The sequence below is a fragment of the Anser brachyrhynchus genome, assembly GCF_964034855.1.
Source record: "Anser brachyrhynchus genome assembly, chromosome: 3".
NCBI classification, from domain to species: Eukaryota; Metazoa; Chordata; class Aves; order Anseriformes; family Anatidae; genus Anser; species Anser brachyrhynchus.
The window spans coordinates 62,261,370-62,282,614 of NC_137696.1; the positions used below are offsets into that span (position 1 = coordinate 62,261,370).

At 36.7% G+C, this 21,245-nt stretch overlaps 1 protein-coding gene across 3 annotated transcripts in view; it reads left to right on the plus strand.

The window, feature by feature from the left end:
* The window catches only part of NMBR (neuromedin B receptor), a 29,481-nt gene extending 10,173 nt beyond the window's left edge, over positions 1 to 19,308 (plus strand). For 2 of the 3 annotated variants that reach the window (XM_080588087.1, XM_080588089.1), the window contains exons 2-3: positions 7,081 to 7,429; positions 9,747 to 19,308. In XM_080588087.1, coding sequence (XP_080444213.1) covers positions 7,081 to 7,429; positions 9,747 to 10,148 — 751 coding nt within the window. In that variant the 3' untranslated portion in view covers positions 10,149 to 19,308. Of the gene's footprint in view, positions 1 to 6,203; positions 6,288 to 7,080; positions 7,430 to 9,746 lie in introns of all 3 variants that reach the window. The other variant, XM_080588088.1, reaches the window with a different exon arrangement.
* Positions 19,309 to 21,245: the final 1,937 nt, after the last annotated feature.

Consider the following 21,245-nt stretch of genomic DNA (forward strand, 5'->3'; position numbering starts at 1 on the left):
ATGATAATACTGGAGCAAATCTATTAAGTTGTAGCTTTTTGAATTTAGAAATCAGAGATTTTGGGTCTAGATTTTCAAATGGTAAACTCTAAGTCTGTTCCAGATCCATTAATAGAGATTTAGTTATTTATTTCTTCCTGGCTTGTATCATTTCTAGAAATCATCTGACAATATAATGTTCTCCTCAACTGTTATCTGCCATAGGCATGAGATATTACTGAATTAATCAAGGAAATAGGAGCACTGCTTTTGTAACAACAACAATTTTATAAGGGTAAACTAGCACTGAGCATATCCCACATGTGGGATTTCTTCTTCTGGGCAGAGCATTTCTTACTGATCTTCTGTTCCAGCACTGATGATTTTATGAGACAGGTCTCATGCTTTTATGAGATAGGAAATGATCTTTTTCATTCAAGTATCTGTGGATATCGTTGCTGCAAGACATGCAATAAACATATAGTTGATATGCAGATAAGCGCACAACTCTGTCTCATCACTCTAAACGCACGAGTATCAACAGGATTTGGACTGAGCCCCATTTTTGGGAAATGTTTCTTTCCTGAAAATCCTTTGACCTTTCAAGGTCCAGAATATAAACTCAGAAAAAACAAGAGAAGGTTAGGTGTGATTTTCTATGATTTATTTATTTATTTATTTATTTATTTATTTATTAAGAAATGGAATTACAGAAAGGTAGAAGAAATATCTAAATGGAGAACAGAGCACTAGGAGACAAATCCAAACAGCACTAAGGGACAAACCCATACAGTATGTGAGCTTGTCTAGGCTAAATGTGGCAATGCCTATCCTCTAACCTAGGTGTTGATCTTCCTCTCCTCCTGCCTAACCCTCCCAAGCAGAATCCAAAATCCAAAATTAAAATTAGTATTGCACTGAGGTAAGGGCTCCAGAAAGGCACCAAAAACCAAGAGAAAATACATACTAAGCTGCCTCATACTTCCCAGGGGGAAATGCAAAATCTAGGATTTGTATGACACAGCCTAGTAAGAATAAGCTTCTCTTGTCATTGATGAAATATTACTTTTGCACCACTGTCTGGCAGGCCTGGATAATGACTTTTGGATATGCTGGCTGAATGAGTGCTCCATTTTCTTTTTGGAGAGGCAGGTACCAGAGTTCCCTCTGTCACAGTCACAGCGGTTTTATGAAAGCTAATGCCTTTGGTGGGCTCTAGGCATTATTTAAACCCTACTTTGAGCTCAGGTTCCTCAGCTTCACTGGGCTTAGTTTCAGGATCCCAATAAAGTTCAGATGCAAACTAAGTAGATCAGAGTCAGGGGAGCTCTGGTCATGCACAACAGGGGAAATAACAGCTACTTGCATAATTTAAAATTCAAGAAAGGAGGGACAGAGTGGAAGAGGGTAGGCCAGCCATTGAGTGAGTTTTTTGGGTAGTTTTCTTGGGATCAGGCACTGGAAAAATGTATATTTTTTGTTGTGCATGTATGTACATGTGCTTATATATGCATATAGACATATATACACACATATATTCAGAAGTGCCAAAACATAGGCCTGAGCACTGAAGTCAACTACCTTGTCAAACTGTTAGAGCAGCCCACAATGTGGCCTGGCCTTGCCTTCCCTTCCCTCCCCTCCCTCTCCTCGCCTTCTCCTCCCCCTTCCCCTCCCTCTTCCCCCTTCTCCTCCCTCCTCCCCCTCCCCCTCCTCCTCCCCCTCCCCTTCCGCTCCTTTTCCTTTTCCCTTCCATCGTCTCCTCTTCCTTTCATTTGTCTATCTTAAAAATGTGTAAAAATATTTTCATCAGTGACTCTTTCTGGGCATTATCAAAGTTAAATGTGAATCTATTGGAAATACTAATATATACTAACTTTTCTGAATAATAGTCAATGAAGCACTTTACTATTACTGTCCTCAGGAGGACAACTGAACAAATGAATGATGGTGCTTTTAACGAGTGCAGTTACAAGTAAATGGACTTAAACAAGTAAAAAGCCAGATTGCAGGCAGTGAGCTATTTAGGATTTGTAGTAGGTCATAAGAAATATAGCTAGCTAATATGAGGGGAGTAGCAAGAGAAAGAATAGCAAGAGATGGGAAAATTAAAAATAAAGAGAAAACAGACAAAAATCACCACTCTCATCTGAAATGCTGAGTGGACAGGGCAAGTAGTATATTTCACGTGGAAAAACAAAAACAAACAAAAAAACCTCCAACATCCTGAGAATCTTCTGTTTTCATTATTTCCTGGGTGGGGAAATCATCATCCAAAAGGCTAAATCAGACTTTTTGTTGAAGTATTACTGACAGTTTTTGTTTCAAAATAGTGCGTTTCTACAGAGTGGAAAAATCTTTCCCCTTCAAAAAATCTTAGGAATTTACCCCTGAGAGATACAGAGCACATGCCATTGATATTCATTTTAATTGTGTTTATATATGGTCTGCTAGTCTTCACTTCAAGCACTGTTTATTATACTAAGCCATCGGACCTCATTCCTGGTGAATGCAATTCCCTGCACTTAAGAGATAAACAAAGAACAAAAATGTTAGCACTAATTATATATAGCCATATATATGCACTTTAAATTGCAAGAATTTAAAAGAATAAAATAGAATACTTGATAATCTCAGACTTCTTGTTTGTTATCAAAGAAGTTCCCATGACACTGGACACCAAATGATTCCATCTTTTTCTCAACTAGTTATATTGTTCTGCTCTTTAATGATCAACTGTTTAGTCAACAGAACTGCCAATACTAGGGAAAGGGATTTGGCCCCATGCAAAACTTCATTCTACTTTAGTGGAGTGGACAACTGCTGGACATAACTTGAAGGCTGAGGTTTATGGAAGACTGCAGAACTGGGAGTTTTCATTCTGTCAGACGGATGGACTTTGCAGAATGTGAAACTTAAAAAGACATTTCTTAGAGATTAATATGAAAATCACTGTTCTTGGCCAGTATTGCAATTGTTTTCTTGAACAATTACATAAGATGGTTTTAAGGTTCTATTTGTGTATTCAGTTACTCCCTGAGTCTTTAATGGTGTGAATTTAAGACCTACACGTGCCAATTGTGTCAATGATAAAAATACTAGGAAAATTCTGGCATTGAATTTTTGTGACAAATATTTCCTTAGGCTGGTGCTACATGAAGCAGACATAGCTGGGAAACAAGAATGAAAAGAAACATCACAGACAGACAGAGTGATATTTTCAGTTTGTTCTTGTGTTGAAACAGGACACTCCAGATGACTGAAGAACATTGGAAAGCTTGAGGCTAGTATGCTTGAGGGCTTTATGAATAAACAGTCTAATTCAGCAGTTAAGAAATGGAAGTGAAGCATGTAAACCAGCTCCATCACAAGATCTACTACATATCTTTGTATATGAGAGTACTCAGAGCAGCCTAGGGCACAAGTAAGGCATGAGCGCACCGCTAGGAGAGGAGATAGACCGTTAAGTAGAAGGTAGCTGCAATCTTTGAACTAAACATTTGAAAATGGCAGTTTTTGAAGGAATATATTCTCTTTCTGCTTTATCTTCAGCCAGTTAGAAACTGTTGCTTGGTAAAGATTTGAAAACAATTAGGAGGAAGAGAAATAGATGTTGTTTTGTATTCGGATTTACTTATATTATCTTATTGATAATATATAACTTTCTACATTTGTTCTCATGGTTTTATGAACAAGAAGAAGAAAGTCGCTGACCAAAAAGGTTTTTAAGTAAGAGAAAAAAAGATACATAGACAAGAGGGCAAAGAAATATTGAGGCAACCCAGGTTATTATGGTAGGTTGTAATTATAGTCCAGTGGCTTCTTAAGTATTGTCTGTTATTTATTTATTTATTATTTATTATTATTATTATTAATGTGTTTTTGAAGGGCATCCAGCAAAGCACTCTAGAGAAAGAGGTCCCAGTGTAATGGAGGGACAGCTTAGGATGAACCATGAAGCAGCTTCTTTTGAAGTCAGGTATATGAGAGAGGAATAGCATTATGGACTCAGTACAGACAAGTGTTTTTCCCAGTTAGCTTTACATGTTAACTGGGAACTGAGACATACATTTATGAAGGTCTTTGAATATACAGATAGGGAGGAGTAGACAAGCTATACTTGCAGTTTATAAGGTAGAAGCAAGTTATAACTCTGTAGGAAGAAGATATTCTTTCTTTCATGATTATTTTTGTTTTTGTGTATGGGAAGAGATTGCTTTGTAGTGAAAAAACACTATACAAATAAAAATAGTATTTGCAGAGTGGGCAAGTTTTTGCTTGTGTCCATTGGCAGAAACCATAGCTCCAAAGAAAGGAAACTCACTATAAAAATGTTTCCTGAATTGGGATGCCTTTGTCAGCAGCAATAATAACAGAGGATGTAGGAAGACAGAATTTACATGAAAGCATTTAATTAAAACCAAATGCATACTTATAATTATTTCCTGATCTTCATGACAACCTATAATTTTATTTTTTCATCAGTGAAGTAAAGATGGATTTTGCTTACTAATCTGACTAAATAATTTGCTCCTTACTCTGGCTTGCCAATGTTTTACCATTTATAGAAAATACACACTTTCTAATTTCAATGGTTGGTGATATGCTTTAGCCTTACGTTGTTTTTATACAAAGAAAGAGGCTTGGTATTCATTTTGGAAACACTTCTAAGTTCACCCAGTTTATATTTGATTTTATCTGTCACCTGTCTCTACTCTACATCTTTTCAGAGATATAAATAACATGGCAGATTTTGTAAAGTGCTTAGTGCCTTTTTATTCCCATTGACACAGACTACCAAGATCTTGAAAGAGGAGTGCTGTCTTGCAGTTGGCTAGTCAGCTAAAGTACAATTTTGAAGTTTTTTGGACTGAACTGTTTTTATTATATTATATTAATTATATTTTTTATTTTATTTTATTTTATTTTATTTTATTTTATTTTATTTTATTTTATTTTATTTATTTTATTTTATTTTAATTTTATTTATTTTATTTTATTTTATTTTATTTTATTTTTATCTGCTGAAACAGCAGTATGTGCCAAAGCACAAATATATGCCACCTTTTCTAGTATTATAAAGGCTTCTGAAAAGTCTCCCATTTAGATACTAACCAGACCAAATGCTGCGTAAACAATGTATTGTGACAAGGTCACTGTCTTGAGTGATAGGACAAAATAGCACGAAGTGATCAAAATAGCACAAAGTAGCTGAAGTCACTTGGTTTGTGCAGCCTAGAGAAGAGGAGGCTGAGGGGAGGCCTCATGGTGACCTACAGTTTCTTTATGAGGAGAATGGAGGGAAAGGCAGTGATCTCTGCTCTCTGGTGACAGTGACAGGACTCAAGACAATAGCATGGAGCTGTGACAGGGGAGGGTCAGACTGGGTGTTAGGAAAAGGTTCTTCACCGAGAGGGTGGTTGAGCACTGGAACAGGATCCCCAGGGAAGTGGTCATGGTACCGAGCCTGAACCAGAGTTCAAGAAGTGTTGGACAATGCTCTCAGATATGTTTGATTTTTGGGCGGTTGTGTGTGGAGCCAGGAACTAGACTTGATGATCCTTGTGGGTCCTTTCCAAATCAGGATATTCAATGATTCCCTGATTCTGTGAATCACTGCATTGCAAAAAGAGAGAAAAATATTATAGTACAAAACAGTATATATATTTTTTTAATCCAATGCCCTTCCCCTCTAAGTCCCCAAACCAGCTCTTCTCCATCAATACAAACTTTAAAAGAAATGAGCAGGACTTGACGTCACCTAAGTTGAATGAAATGAAATAGAAGGTCTGTCTTCATGTAATGAAATCAAGGCAGACAACAATAGGAAGCAAATTATTGACTAATAAGGTCACAGTTTATGCTGGTGAGACTTTGTGCTTTGTGCAGAAGTTTCTATCCTTGCTATGACAGAATAAAGGATTTCCTTACACCTTTGTGTCCAGGCAGTTTCTCACTGTGTATTAGAAGAAATGCTAAACAACATTTACAGCATTAACAGAAACACTTTACTGAGTTTAATTTTCTATTTTTTTTTATTTTCTAAACTTCTAATTTTCCACAACTTTTCACTTAAACTGAAATGTTTTATTAAATGTTCAGTTTTTAATAGAAGCATAAAAATTAATTTACTTTTTGAAAATAAATAATTTTCAAAATCAGAATTAAACAAATAAGCAAAACATTAAGGGAGTTTTGAAACATTTCTCTCAAAATACATCTAGCCTTTTAAAACAGACCTTTTCTGGTGGAAAGTATCCCTCTGTGTCAACTTCTGCAACATTTTTTTATAGAAGAATTCCTAACAGGTATCTACTTCTATTCTTTTATTTTGCTTTACTGTAGTGTGATATTGCCTTCCTCTGCAATGTTTCCTGTTTTCATTGTAATGGTCGTGAAATTATCAATACTGCAAAAGTTTATGTGTAATCATATATTATGGGACAGTTTCCCAAAATGTGGAGGCAGCAGTTTCCAACTATTTATGTGAAAATGTTTACTTTATTTAAGAGTTTAATACTTCTGCCCAGGCTTTTGGGAGTCATTCCTGCCTGAGTTTATGAAGAGGCTTATATTCTGAGTGTTGCAGTCAGGACAGTAAATCCATGCATATAAAGGTGCTGAGGTGAAAAAACAAGGGGGGGGGGTGGCGGCTAGTGGAGTGGCACTGAGTTTGTGAGTGGAAATGAGGTGGTGTCAGGCAGGAGTCCTGGGCTGGTGAAGAAAACAAACCCTGTCACGAATGTGCTGGTATGAGACTCAGATGTAAGTATGGAGGTAGGGTGTGCATTTGGGGATTTGCTGGGACAGTCTCAGGAAAGGAAAAGTGGAGTGGTGCCTGCTGTGTTTTCACAAGGCTGGCATAGAATGGGCACCTACAGCCACAGATTGCAACCAGGGCTTCATTGGCCACTTCTAATGGGTATATATGAACTGGAAGCTTAGAGATTTAGAAAATGTAAATTTGTTAAAGATTACACACCCCTTGATGTTTCAAAGAGGAACAAAAAATGACCTTTTTTAACCAAAGTTATGAAGTGGCCTTATGCATCATACAAAAAGACACCTTTTAATTTGCATCTGCATTTTTATCACTTTCAGGTACAAAGCAATTGTAAATCCCATGGACATCCAGGCCTCCAGTGCAGTGCTATGGACCTGTGTTAAAGCCATTACCATCTGGATAATCTCCATGCTCCTGGCAGTTCCTGAAGCAGTGTTCTCTGAGCTGGCCCATATCAATAACACAGATAACGCCACTTTCAAAGCATGCATACCATACCCCATGAAGGATGACATGCACCCGAAGATCCATTCTGTGCTGATTTTCTTAGTGTATTTTCTTATCCCTCTGACCATTATTAGTATCTACTACTGTCATATTGCAAAGAGTTTAATAAAAAGTGCCCACAACATCCCAGGAGAATACAGCGAGCATTCCAAAAGACAGGTAAGCAGTTTGCTATTTACTTTCTAATGAAAGATTTATCTGCTGTGTACACTTATAAATGAAAGCACAAAAACTTAAACATCCAAATTGTTGGATTTTGCAGAGGATTAATTCAGTTTCCACATGTATGAGCTAAGCTCAGGATTATCTGAAAAATCTCCTTGTTTTCACAATTAATTAGTATTAGGCCCAGTATGTAAATGAATATGAGGAAAAACATAAATTCAATGCTATCAAAGCATATTCCTAAAAAGAAATAGGATTGGTTTATGTGTATGTATGTGTTGCTAGTGTAACTGTTGCTTGTGTTCTTACTGAATTCATCTTCTTTTATTCATACTTCGAAATGAAAAAAAAAATGACATAGGAAGGTAAATATTTTCTTAGGGTCTCTGAGATTCTTCCCAGACCAAGGAGCACTGAAAATATCAACAGAGAGCATGAAATGATTATTTTTTGTCTTTCTGAGTAGATCTTTCCTGGATACAATCCTGAGTTAACAATTAAACTTTTCTTAATAGCCTTTCTATTATATTTGCTACAGAACTTTCAGTATAGCTTCCGTACACTTTTGAGACAGAGCATTTTAACAGCCAGCTTCCCTGTAATGAGTATCAAGCAGTAAGATAGCAACAGGCCGTTCATTAGCAGGAACATTTGTATATGAACCACAGCTCTTGCAGTAAAGTACCTCAAACAGTTTACAAACAGATTGGTATTGAAAGAGAAAAATACTTATACCCATTAAAACAATTTGGAAGAGTTTTCTCTGACAATATTGTAGAAAACACCTTTTTACTCACTGAGATTTCTTTTCATATATAGAACATACACATTTTTTGAAAAAGAAAGACCACATTCCCTCATGCCCTTTTTGTTCAACATTTAATTTCTACTCTAGCCTGTTTCTTGTCAAAATGCAAGCATATTAGCACTTCATGTACTATTTTATTTTCATCTGAAATTTAGAGAGCCTTTTGGCTGAACCCTCAGGTTAGAAAAAATATTTAATTTATATCACCTTTCTGAACTCACATTCTGAAATGTATTTTCAAAATTAAAACATTTTTTTTTCATTCAACTTAGGTTTATTTATTTATGTATGTATTTATTTAATCTATGAGACTCAGAAGAGCAGAAAAATCCAGTGTACTTACATATCTCCCAGCAAGAAAAAGTAAATTCAGACTATTGTTTTCAACTCAAGTTTCTTTAGGCAATAGCATGAAAGTTTAATATTTTAGTCTGCTGTTGCCATCTGGTACAGTGCAAATCCTACAAAATTGAAATGGTAGAGTTTTCCCATCCTTTGAGAACTCTCCACTGTTTTTTTTTTTAATAATAATAATAATAATTATTATTATTATTTAATGTGGAGCAGAGAAAACTGTACTTACAGATTTATTTCACAGATTTTGAAAACCTGTTTAAAAAAAAAAAATCACTTGATATTGTTCAGGTCACATTTGATAGAAAATTGAGGAAAGCCAGAAAAATTTCCTCTTTCTGGGAAAGTTTGGTACCTGACGTACATAGTAAATATTTTGGGAGGAATATATAGAAAGTTCCTACTTCCCTTTTGTACCTTCCACCTGGCCCGTTTCTCTCTCTCTCTCAGTTTTGGAGCCTCTGTGGAGGCTCATTTCCTTTCAGCTCTTCAACCGCTCTAAATATTTACATTGTAATCCAATTATACTTTAGCACTGCAATTAAGGTACATTTCTTTCAAGTCATTATTGAAGATTGGTCAAGCTTTTCAACTTATCCTGGAATTAAGATGCTTCAGCGTGTGTGATGCACCATTTTACTCATTTCCCTAGGAGAGAGGTGCAAGCTGAGTAATTTCAAGCAAAATAATGGGATGCACCTTACGGCTAAAACCCTAGGTGTCAGACTTGAAATGTCTCTACATTTCAAAACCAATAGTTTCTAAGTAGCTTTCTAATTAAAGCTAAGTTTCAAGCCAGGTACTGACATCTCATCAGAAAATGTTATATTTTATGGCACCCTTTGGTGCGTGCTTTCAGGCTATACACCAATGCATACTTGGGTCATGAATTGCTCTTGTTGAGTATATCACATAGTAAAAGCAAACTTCTGTAACTGCAGACATCTATGATATTTCTCTGTAAATAAACTGAAAGTGGGAAAGAAAAGTAAATGATATAGAAAAAAACCTGAGCCCCTAAAGGAAATATTTTTACTTATGATAATTGTTAAAGTTAATATAAAGTGAAATGCTACGTTTTAATTGTCTGTTATGTGTAATAGTGGTTCTATTCCTTGTTGTTCATTTGGGTTCTCTTCATCTTTTTAGATGGAAACTCGGAAACGTCTGGCAAAAATAGTTCTAGTTTTTGTTGCCTTCTTTGCTATCTGTTGGTTTCCTAACCATGTGTTATACATGTACCGGTCTTTTAATTACAATGAGATTGATTCATCAATAGGTCATATGGTTGTTACCTTAGTCGCCCGAGTACTAAGCTTCTGCAACTCTTGTGTCAACCCGTTTGCACTGTATTTTCTCAGTGAGAGTTTTAGAAGACATTTCAACAACCAGCTTCGCTGCAGGAAGAAATCTCAGCAAGAGAGATCTGCCAGTTACTCTCACAACTCTTCTGCTGTTCAGATGACTTCCCTGAAAAGTAATACCAGGAACACAGTGACTAGTGTGACACAACTGAATGGGCACAACTTGAAACAAGAAATGTCATTATGATTTAATAGGTGTGATCTTTGACTGTGGAACAAATCTGAACTTTTTCTTTGTGGCTTGTAGCTCAGTTTTGGCTCGCATATGCTTAGATGGTCTAAACAGAGGATCTACTGAAGTCTGTCCAATACGTGGTTATTTCACATTTAGTTTTACTTTTAGACAGACATGAAGAGTATAGTTTATTGAGAAGACAAAGCTGACTGGCTCCATTTTATATGTTAAAGGAGATGACAGTATATAATTAACATATAAGAAAACAAAATAATGGTGTGAATATTAGTATAGTTTATTTAATGCTTGAAAAATTATAGATTTTCTGATCTAAAAAATATGTATTTTTAAGTGAATATTCATCCAGGCTTATGTCTTACTCTAATAGATTGTTGCATGATTTTAGCTGTGCTGTTTATACAAGCATTTCTCATTAAAGACTTATAGGCATTTTTGGACCAATTAAGGAGCCATTCAAAGGCATAGATTCTAGTTTCAGATACAAAATATTAAAGTATCAAGTGCCAGATCTGTGCCTCATTTAAATCTGCCTTGTTTATTCATTTTGGCAGATATAAAGATGAGAATTTACTTTTTGGGGTATTTGTTTACTGTTTTCTGTAGTGGTCATAAGTTTATCTGCTAAAATTTCATTCTTGTCAAGAACAACTCAAAAGAAAAATGTTGTGTGTGACATGCAGAACTCATTGTCTGAATCCTCATTTCTCTGATTTGTTAATTCTGCAGCAACCTTGGCTTAGAGTAATTACATACTTTATATTTGCTACAAGCTACAGATCTTCCTGATATCACTACGCAGCTAAGAAGGACATCTAATGGAATAGAACATTCAGAAACGTAAAGTTCAGAGTGGCTTTTTCAAAGGGTCTGTGGCAAGGCTTCCTATGACAACTGTAAACTTAAACCAATATTAAAATTAAAAAGCAGTAATAAGATTATTCTGAAATTAATTGGCTTGGGGACCAAGTCTAATTTAGGATAGTTATGACCAGGAAGTTAGGTACTCACATGCGTGTCTGTGTTTGAGCTGAAACAAGAGATAGTCCTTTAAAGTAAATTTCCCTGTCATCATCTCTTTCTGGGTTTCAGTTTACATCTCAGAGTAGTCTCATTACATAGAAACCAGATCACATCCAGGCAAAACCAAATTAAAGGATGGCCTGCTGAAACACACCTACATTCTCTGACCACTAATGATCATCAAGCCCATGGGACCAGGCAAGCTCTAATATGAAATAATGCCCAAGTGAAACATAACCAACAGCCAGCATTGGATGCTCAGTTCTCTTGCACATGGTGTTTACCAGTCTAAACAAAATGTAAACACAGTTGAAAATCTCACCTTTAAAAGGCGTTTCTTTTCCTGAAGACCCTTGTGTATAAATAGCCAATGCACTTATGAAAATTCTATCTGGGCTGCCTATAAGGATTTTTATTTTTATTTTTATTTGGTGAATCATTTTCCAGTGCCATGAACAATGCATATCATTTTGTGCTTAGGAAAAGAGCCGTTCTTTATTAGTATTCTGAGAATCACCTCACAGGTCATGACAAGTAGTCAAATAGACACAATGACTGAAATTTGTTGCTGCAACAAGTCATGTAAGGGCATCTATATGAACATTTCTAAACTGTAACATGGCTGCACGAAATCTTGTTCAAATAGATGATGGGGTAGGAACTGATTCTCCCCTTATACAGCTGTGCACTGTCATTCTCTATCCCGCATGAGAGGTTAACTGGGACACGGTCTGTTCTGGGTCTGAGCTCCAGAGAGGAGACACTTATAATGTCATTCTTACAAGAAGAGTCTGTAGTGGCAGACAATGGCACTTTCTGGAAGTATTTTTTTTTTTTTTTTGTGGCCAGTTCATGAGGCAAAGGTGATTTTAGCTCTTCCTTCCAAATTGGGTGGAACCGGTCCATCACAGATCTTCTTGTGTTACAACATTTTAAGCTGCACTTCTGCAGCAACTTCTTTAAATTGAATAGTAGAAATGACGCCAGAAGTTTTGATTGGTTTCAAAATTAGTTGCAAGCCTTATAAATTCGAAAGCTGAAGTGTTAATGCAGTGTAGTAGCTTACATTTCCTTTTGTCCTTAACAGTGCACTTGCTGTTACTTAGTTCCATTTGTAACTCTGGAATGAGCTGAAGTTCAAAACTTCTTTACCAGATCCCATAACTTCAAGGACAGTCATCATCCAACTGCTATTTTTAAAACAACAAGAAGGTATATTGTTATAACATTTACATGGTAAGACCTGTAGTATGTAACTGCTGTAGCCAAAATTGTGTCCATTGTAGACAAGCTCCATACTGCTTGCCCTACCTGACTGCAGTATCTCAATGACTGCAGTGGATCCATGGGAGACTTTACATGAAGATGCAGATTGACAACATCTTGTAACTCTATCTGGAATAGTTAAGGAAACTGCCATCCATAACTGTGTAATACTGTTTCATCCTCTCGAAATCTCCATTTCCCCTCTTCTCTCCCTCTATGCCGTAACTCTGCATGAGCTAACATCTTTTCAAGACTTCTCTTTACTACACTAATTCCTGGATACCAGCCAGAGTTTTCAGTTCCCCTATTCTGGTCAGTCTTGAAAAAATTTTAGCTCCAGATATTTTGCACCCAAAAAACACAAAAGCTTGAAGCCTTCCTTTCTCAATTTTCAATGGTTGTCATTGACTGTGATCAAGTTTCCCTTCTATTTCTGCATTTTTTTTTCTGGTTCTCTGCCGGTCATTTTATTTGGCAATCTCTACACAATGTAGCATTTCATAGGACTTTAAAATCCACTGTGGTTTTATTTATTTATTTATTTATTTATATTATTTTAATTTCCTAAAGGCATTTGTCTGATATGGACTTTACCAGATGATACAGATAGATACCCTACCAAAAAAATAATAATCAAATTTACACTAGATTTGATGCTTATGTTTGATTGATATTCCTTTCACTCGGTGTCTTAAATTCCTATGTGTGGTATGGACAGAGTGACTGTGCCTTCTGGCAGAACTGCAAGCTGCAACCTGTTCTTTTTAATTGTGTGGGAAAGGTACTCCCAGGTAGACTGTAACTCCTTCTTGTCAGGAAATCAGCACATAATTTTGCTTCATTATTTCCTAAGGCTAATATTCAAAGCTGGTTTTGATTAAGTAACCTAAATTGTATATGCCTCTTCTCAAATTCCTGTAGCACAATGTGGGAGAATTATTTAATCTGTCTGGAGCTTTGCTAGGCATATTGCTAATACAACATGAACATTTTGAAAGTCTCTGTTACTGTGCTTTCATACACATTAAGTACAAATACAGCTGTATGTATTATGCTATTCTATTTCCAGAAAACACTGCTTGCTAACAATGAAAGAGATGGTTGTAAGATGGAGTACAAAAAGGAGTATTTTCTTCTAATTCTGGAGTCAAACAAACAAAGGAAATCTGTCAGTTAATGGCACCTTTTCAGGTGTTACGTTGAGGTCTATGCCAAAGCAGTGGTTAAAAAGCCAACTGATTCTTCTTCTATTGTCATTTTTTTTTTCTTATTTCAGAAACATCAGTCCTCTTTTTGTCTCTCTCCTGAGTTTTGCTAGCATCTTTCACTAATATTGTTTTCAAGTGTTGATAAAACTACCACACAGTCTCTGAAAAATGAGACAATAGAAGTAATTACTTTCCTCTGTGTAAGACTTTTTTTTTTTTTTTTCCTAGACTAGAACTAGTTCAAGGTAAGTCTGATAGCATGTTTTCACCCCACCCCACCTGTAATAGAAACAGTACAATGCTGAATTCTGAGGATGTCAGTATGGTTAAATTCTCGACTGACCTGAGACCTGACAGACCTCAGGTACATTGTGAAGTGGTAACTGTCTTCAACAGAACCACATTAGTTATAATACAGAACAATGTATTTCTGTTTCATAAGACACCTGACCCATTTATATATATTTTTTTTCTCATTGAAAACAGATTCACAGAAACACAAGCACAAAAAGAGTAAATTTGGGAGTAGGAGAGAAAAGATGTTTTCTCATAATCTAAACAGACTCATATTAAGTTGAAGACTTGCAGTGTTGATTTCCAGTACCATTTGTTTTGTCACTTATTTCTAAAATAAGACTCTGTCACATATTAGTCAGCCTTTCAAAGATGTTGCAATTTGAGCCTAAAAAAACAATTCAAAAATCCATCTGAATGCTTTTAGTACTTGCAACAATCACAGGGCTCTACACTGATGCTCGGTATTACCTGCTACTGGTTTCTTCCCTCTTTCTGGTACTATGCTGAATCTTCACATTCTCCTCCCTGAGAAAGACTAGAGGGACCCTATCTGCCAGGCCAAAAGACAGTATGGAAGGAGGAAGAATGAGAACAAGGATAGACCAAAAATAAGCCTTCAAGTGGCCTTTGCTGGTTCAAAGATTGCCAACATGACTGCATCTTGGCAAACACAGTTTGAAACCATAGAAACTTTTAATAGTTAGGGGACCCTTGGGATCTGGGGATTATGAAACAGGAAAAAAGACATCTGAAAATGTGGCTGCTATAGCTCAAGAGATGTAGCTTTCCAAAAGAGAATGAAAGTTTTATATTTCAAGTTGTGGAAATACACAACGAAGGTAGAACCAACTACAATTCACAAGTTCATTCGGACACTTCTAGAGCCGGTCTTGGTCCAGTGGAGAGGGGATCTTTCAAAAGCAAACCAACATCACAGCAATAAGTCAAATCTTCTGTGAAGGGAGAAGTCTGAGCAAAGAACTTGAGTCCATACTATACATTACAATGTTTTGCAGCTGCTAAACTGGCAGCATGACACCAAAAACATGGTTTAGTCATATCTGCTTTTAATTTAGACAACTCTCTAATTCATTTTGGACAGGTTACCTTCATTTTTGATTGTTTCTGACTTATTTCTGTCTCCAAGTACTACTTCTATCTTGGCAAATAGCAGTAATGCAAAAGAATTGTGTTTGCTTTTAAACAAACATCCATTAATGACCTCTATGACCTACGTCAAAAGGAAAATAACACTATACTGGAGCTGAAAATGTTGTTTTTTTCACCCCTCTGTCTTTTAGGGTGTATAGTTGAGGGATTGTCATTAAACAAGGTAAATTAGAGAAGTTTGGATTTTATGTTATACTGATACATTTAGTACATTTCTGTAGCATTGGTTTTGAATAGAAAAGGTAAAATCTATACCCTTACTCAACTAATATGGTGAACAGTTTTTAATCTATCAGTCAGGAGAGGGATTTTATTACTTCATTCTTTAAACAAGGGGAATCATGTGTAAGTCAGAAGCTCTGTGTCATTACTGGGTCAATGCACTACACATTCACCTCATAATGGTATTTTATTCAGAAAATACATGCTTCGGAGTGAACACAAAAAGGTCTTGATAATGCCTCACTCCCAAGAGAGCATAGCATAGCAGTTTTCAATGCTTCCCACTTTTGAGCTGCTCCATGAACCAGTGTGGAGGGCTGTCTGTATTGCTACTGCCCCATGCCTACAGACTGCCAGTACCATGCATCTCCAGCAGTCCACCTCCATCAAAATCACTGTACAGATATGGGCCGCAACATTCTGCCCTAGTTCCCGCAAAGCTGGAGGGCCCCATCTGTGTCAAAAACTGCAGACTGCTATAGAGTAGGACAATTATTTCCATATGACATCAGAGACAAGATATCCTTGTGGACATTAGCAATTTTGCAAGCCCTGGCTCTATAGCAGGCAGCCCCTTTAACGTTTGTGCCATGTAATACTTTTCTGCTGGTCACATAACGTCCCTCCCATTACAGTTCTCTCACCATCCTCCCATTTCATGCCCAAGGCATGTAGCAGCCAGCTTCTCACAGTAGCTGGGAACTTGAAGGGGAGAGCAGAGAAAGGATGAGAGGGAGGTACTTCAGCTGTATCCTATACATGCTTGTCCGCTTCCTATATGCATAAAAGAAAATCAGTTCCAACGTGGGTGAACACCTTTGGAAAGCTAGCTATGCTTGATGTCACTAACTGTGTTACATCTGAACTGCTAAATAAATTCTTGTGTGTATATAATAGGCATAGAGGGTGAGTGCCTGAGAGTTGCTTGTGTCCTCTTTCCATGCACTGTGACTGTCACTCCTCACGCTGCAAACCCCAGACTTACATGAAAACTATAAGCACATCCAAAGGTTTGTCTACCGTTGCTGAAAATCTTTGCAAAAACTGGCATGGAAAACTAATCCTTTCCTGAGTGCCAAGGCTGTTGCTTTTGGGGCCCTGCTATTCCCAGTGACAGTACTGTCTTTTGGCATTTCTGCAGCACTGCCCACAGCTGTACACGGCCCACTGCCCAGCTGGAGCTGCAGATTGCGTTCCAGTGTTCAATTACACATAGCCTTTGACTGTATATATTTTTAGATTTGTGAGAGTCGAGTTATGCTCAGAGAGAAGGGTAGATGAGCTGAAGACAACAAAATAAAATCAATAAGATAGAAAAGCATTGCCAGTTACAAAATGACAAAGTATCCCTACCTTCAAGCATCCTAAGGTCTGAAACTAAATACTGTCAAGCCTCCTTCAGCTTTGCCAGTCTGAGAGCAGTTACCTGATTTCTGCAACAGAGCGGCCATTTCAGCAGAGCTCAGCACATCTTTGTCTGTGCTTGGGACTCTACAGCAACTTTTCTGATTTGATCTTGTAGCAGAGGAAATGTCTGTAAGAGAGAATGCCAGCAGTGGCAAACATTATAGATTCTGCTGGGCACCTGCAGCAGTTAAATGCTTCTTCCATGTCTAGACACTGTGTGCTTTCATTTCCTCTAGACAAAGACAGATGTATTCACCATATTTTATTGTTATCACTTTCCTACAGATTCAGCAAAGAAAACACATGTTTTACGTAGAAGCATTTCACTCAGTGAAGGGACGAGTCTGTTTCAAACCACCTTTTTAGCCTCAGGAGTTGTGTGGGTTCCCATGTTTCAATTTGACATTATATCTATTTATGGATGCTCTAATAGTCTGGCTCAGCTTCTGGACCTGAGCACTGACAAAGAAGGGAAAGCTAAAATCACCAATGCCTCTTTCTTCTTTTTTGGGTGAGATTTCATTGAGGTAGTTGTTACTTCTAGGACCAGAGATTCTTCACTCCAATGGGATTTCTCTTTATTCATTGCACAGCACAGGTCCTGAAGATAGGAAGGATCACTCTACATCCAACATTTCCTAATTTTGAAGTGCTTAACTTTGCTAATGACCTTTTACTATGATTTTCTGGAATGTTCTGTGTGATGTTTACAGGGGAAAAGTATTTTTATCTCTGTGTATGGGGGTTTATCCTTTACTGAAATGAAGTGTCCCAGTCACTCTAACAGCTTGTATCACAAGAAGTCAGGCTGCATTTTCCAGCATGATGGCCAATACTAACAAGCTCAAAAACATAATTCAATTAAACATCAAAGCTTCAAGCCAGCCTATACCTAGGCAGTATTCAGCAGTGCCTGACCATAAAAGCAACTAATAAAGATGCATGTCCAAATAATATTATTAGAACCTGACCAGAAGCAAATTCACAGTGTGGCTCTTTTACCCACAAGTGAAATAGAGAGGAGAGAATACATGCAGAGGACAAAAATGGTACTTTTGCACCACATGTACAAGAAGACCAGCATGCAAATGATCACACACTGCAAGATTCCTGAATGGGCAAATATGTGCTCTGCAATTAACCAACTTCACAACTCCTTTTGAATTCTGAACTGACTGTAAAGGTGTTTTATGATGGTTTTATAAGGGCAATTCACTCTGAACTGGGCTAATAAGAAGAATAAACTGCTGTAGTGTTTTCTACTTTTCGATAGAGTATAATCAAGTATTGAATGCTGTAGATTAAAGGTTGTTTGCATGGGAGATCATAGAGTCCGGCCTCCTCTTAGTATTCCCTGTTACTTTTTTCTGGCAGTGTTTGGGTTGTATATACAGGTGTGATCTAAGACGTTACAAGCTGATGTGACCTGCCAACATTCAGTGCAATTATTAAAATTTTTTTTTTTTTTTAGGTCTTATCTTTACAAAACAGTTATTTACAGTTATTTAATAGACTAATGTGGTATATTACTGCCATTTAGCTAGCCTGCAAAATCAGATTTATTTTTTTTCTTTTTTTTAGATGTAGGTTGTTATCTTACAGAAATTTTGAAAATACAAAACGTCATCTGGAGAAATAGCTTGAATTTAACTAGCTAGCCTAAGTCCACTTCAGAGTTATCTCACAGGAAATGTTAATCTGTAAGTAACTGATTACCAGTTGACAATTAACATTTCCTGTTAGACTTAAAAAAATTTGCAATTGCTACTTCTGAAGTTTTGTTGAAAGTCATTTTGACCATGAGTCAAAAAAGGTCGTTTCTCCAGACCAACTTTCTTTACCATTTTTAACCTTGCTCGTTCTCCATTGTCTTGTACCTCTTGTTGTCCCTGATGTAGAGAGAGTACTAAGACAGCTTTCTGCTCTGTTTTGGTCATGAAATTAACTAACAGTCTCAGATACAAGTCCTTTAAAAGTGCTAGGAATTCTCTGAGATAAACATGATGGAGGGTGAGAAAGTGGTCTGGCAAAATACCTCTGGGTGTTTGTTACTGGCCCAGAAGGAGACAGGGAACCTGGGCAGATTGTTTGATGCTTTATGGCTGTTCTTACAAATTACATGAACCTCTGCAAGTTCTGATCCTCAGAGTTACCTTGATCTGTCCTAGATCCTCATATGTCTGTATCTTACTGGCATTGCTAGTTGCAAAACCATGTCTGGCTCAGGAGATCTCAGAGCTGCAAAAGGCCAGATGCTTAGAAGGTACTCATGGAAGTTACCACTTAGATGTACCCTCTTCTTATACTATTCCCTCAGCATCTTGTTTTGACCACTGAAGGAGATACTACTTTTATAGACTTTTGGTTTGATCCTACAAGGATCATATTGTTAGCCATATAGCTTTAGAGATGTTAGACACAATTATAGCTTTGGAATAACTGGAAATGATGAGTTTGGAAACATTATTTTGGTCTCACATTGGTGTAAGTGGGTACAAAATAGGAAACCTTACGCTGCATTTTCTAGGAAGGCTTTACTGTAATAAAGAATAAAGGTGATACTGTTGTTTATCAAATATCCACTCACTGTCTTCTTTACCTTTCTCACATGGTTTATAAGGTCTGGAAATTTAACATAAACTTATACATATTTATTTTTGGCAGTGTAAAGCAATGATAAATATTTAATAAAGTTGAGATTCTTATATGACTTTATTTAAAAATCTTTCAAATAAATGCAAAGTTATTTGTTCTGTAGAAGCCATACAGTTGTCATTGATATTAATAGGAAGTGCATGTGAATACAGAAAGGACAATAAAGTGGTTCTTCAAATGTCTGTGGACTATAAATCAGACCATATGGGACTGAGTATTCATTGCACTACCTCAGCAGTTACCTTAATTTCTGTATAACTGGGTTCTAATTAAATTTTACTTTTGGAGAAAGGCTGCTAAAAAATTAAATCTTAAAAGCTTTATTTTTCAAGCTGAGAGCATGTTGGCAAGTGTTCAATGTAATAAGCCTGTTAAAAATCCATTGATTTATCTCACTTGGCCCCTATAATTCCCATGGAAGTACAAAAAAAACAGTGAAGAACATCTAAAAACCAAACCCAGGTGTCCTGAGCTATGATTTTCACTAGGATTGTCTGAAAATAAAAATATTAAAATTCTTCCCAAGAAAACAAATCATACAAAACCAAAACAAAACAATTTTTCTTGAAAATGTCACATTTTGTGTGAAAAAAAGGTAATAGAAAATCCGTTAAAGTAAATGACAAACTTGTTTTGAATCTAACCAAGAAGCAGAGAAAAATGAGATTTAACTTCAGAGTCTTTGTTTTTGAGGAGAAGAACAAAATGCCCAATTCATACTCTCTGGTGTTGGTTTTAAATCTAAGGAAGTGACTGACAGTTCCCATGCAGCAGTGATGCTTTTTATTTAGCAAGCTAAATAAAAAATCAAATTTTAAAGGGTCTGTCCTGTGTATAGAGAATTTTTACTAGAGAATCCCCTTGATATTTAAGAAAATTACACGTCTTTTCTTTTGTGTGAAAAATATTGATATGAACAAGCACAATATAGTAATTTGATGAAAAGTGCAGAAAGTTAAAATGGTTATTCCATTAGTGTGTAAGGTGAAAATAAAGATATTTTCTGACAACTTCTTGTATCAGACACTGCTCAGATGAAGACAGGGTAGATCATAACCCTTCATCTTGTTCCCAGAGCTTGTATAATGGCAGAACAAAAAGAAAGAAAGTTTTAAATGAAAAAACAGTTTCCCCTCTTACTGTAACAAAAATTTATGCAACCAATATAGACCCTTCCGTTCATACTAAATATATTAAAAGTTTTCCTGTTTTGTAAATTGTCTTTAATGAAATTTTGTTGGTTCAATGACTGTGCAGATTGCTCATAAAGAACATAGAAAATAGAAAATATTGTAGGTGGGACAATGGGACAATGCTGATTTTGTAGTGTATCTATTATATACTTTGCTTAGTGGCAAACATGTCTAGAGGGATAAAAAAAACCCTCATGAATTGTAAACACATAGAAGACCAGAATAAGTCATGTAGCTGATACTGCTGAGTAGACACTCACATAGTCCTGCTGAGGTCTTCAATATTATTCAAAAAGTATGTTATCTTAGGGGACTGGTCAGAAGTGGGGACAGCTAACAACACAAGACTCGTCAGAATCATAGATTCATTAAGGTTGGAAAAGACTTCCATGATCATCTGGTCCAACCATCCCCCTACCACCAATATTGCCCACTAAACCATGTCTCTAAGCACCAGGTCCAATCTTTCCTTAAACAACCCCAGGGATGGAGACCCCACCACCTTCCTGGGCAACCTGTTTCAATGCCTGACCACTCTTTCTGAGAAGAAATGTCTCCTAATTTCCAACCTAAACCTCCCATGGAGCAACCTGAAGCCATTCCCTCTAGTCTTATTGCTAGTTATCTATGAGAAGTGGCTGACCCCAGAT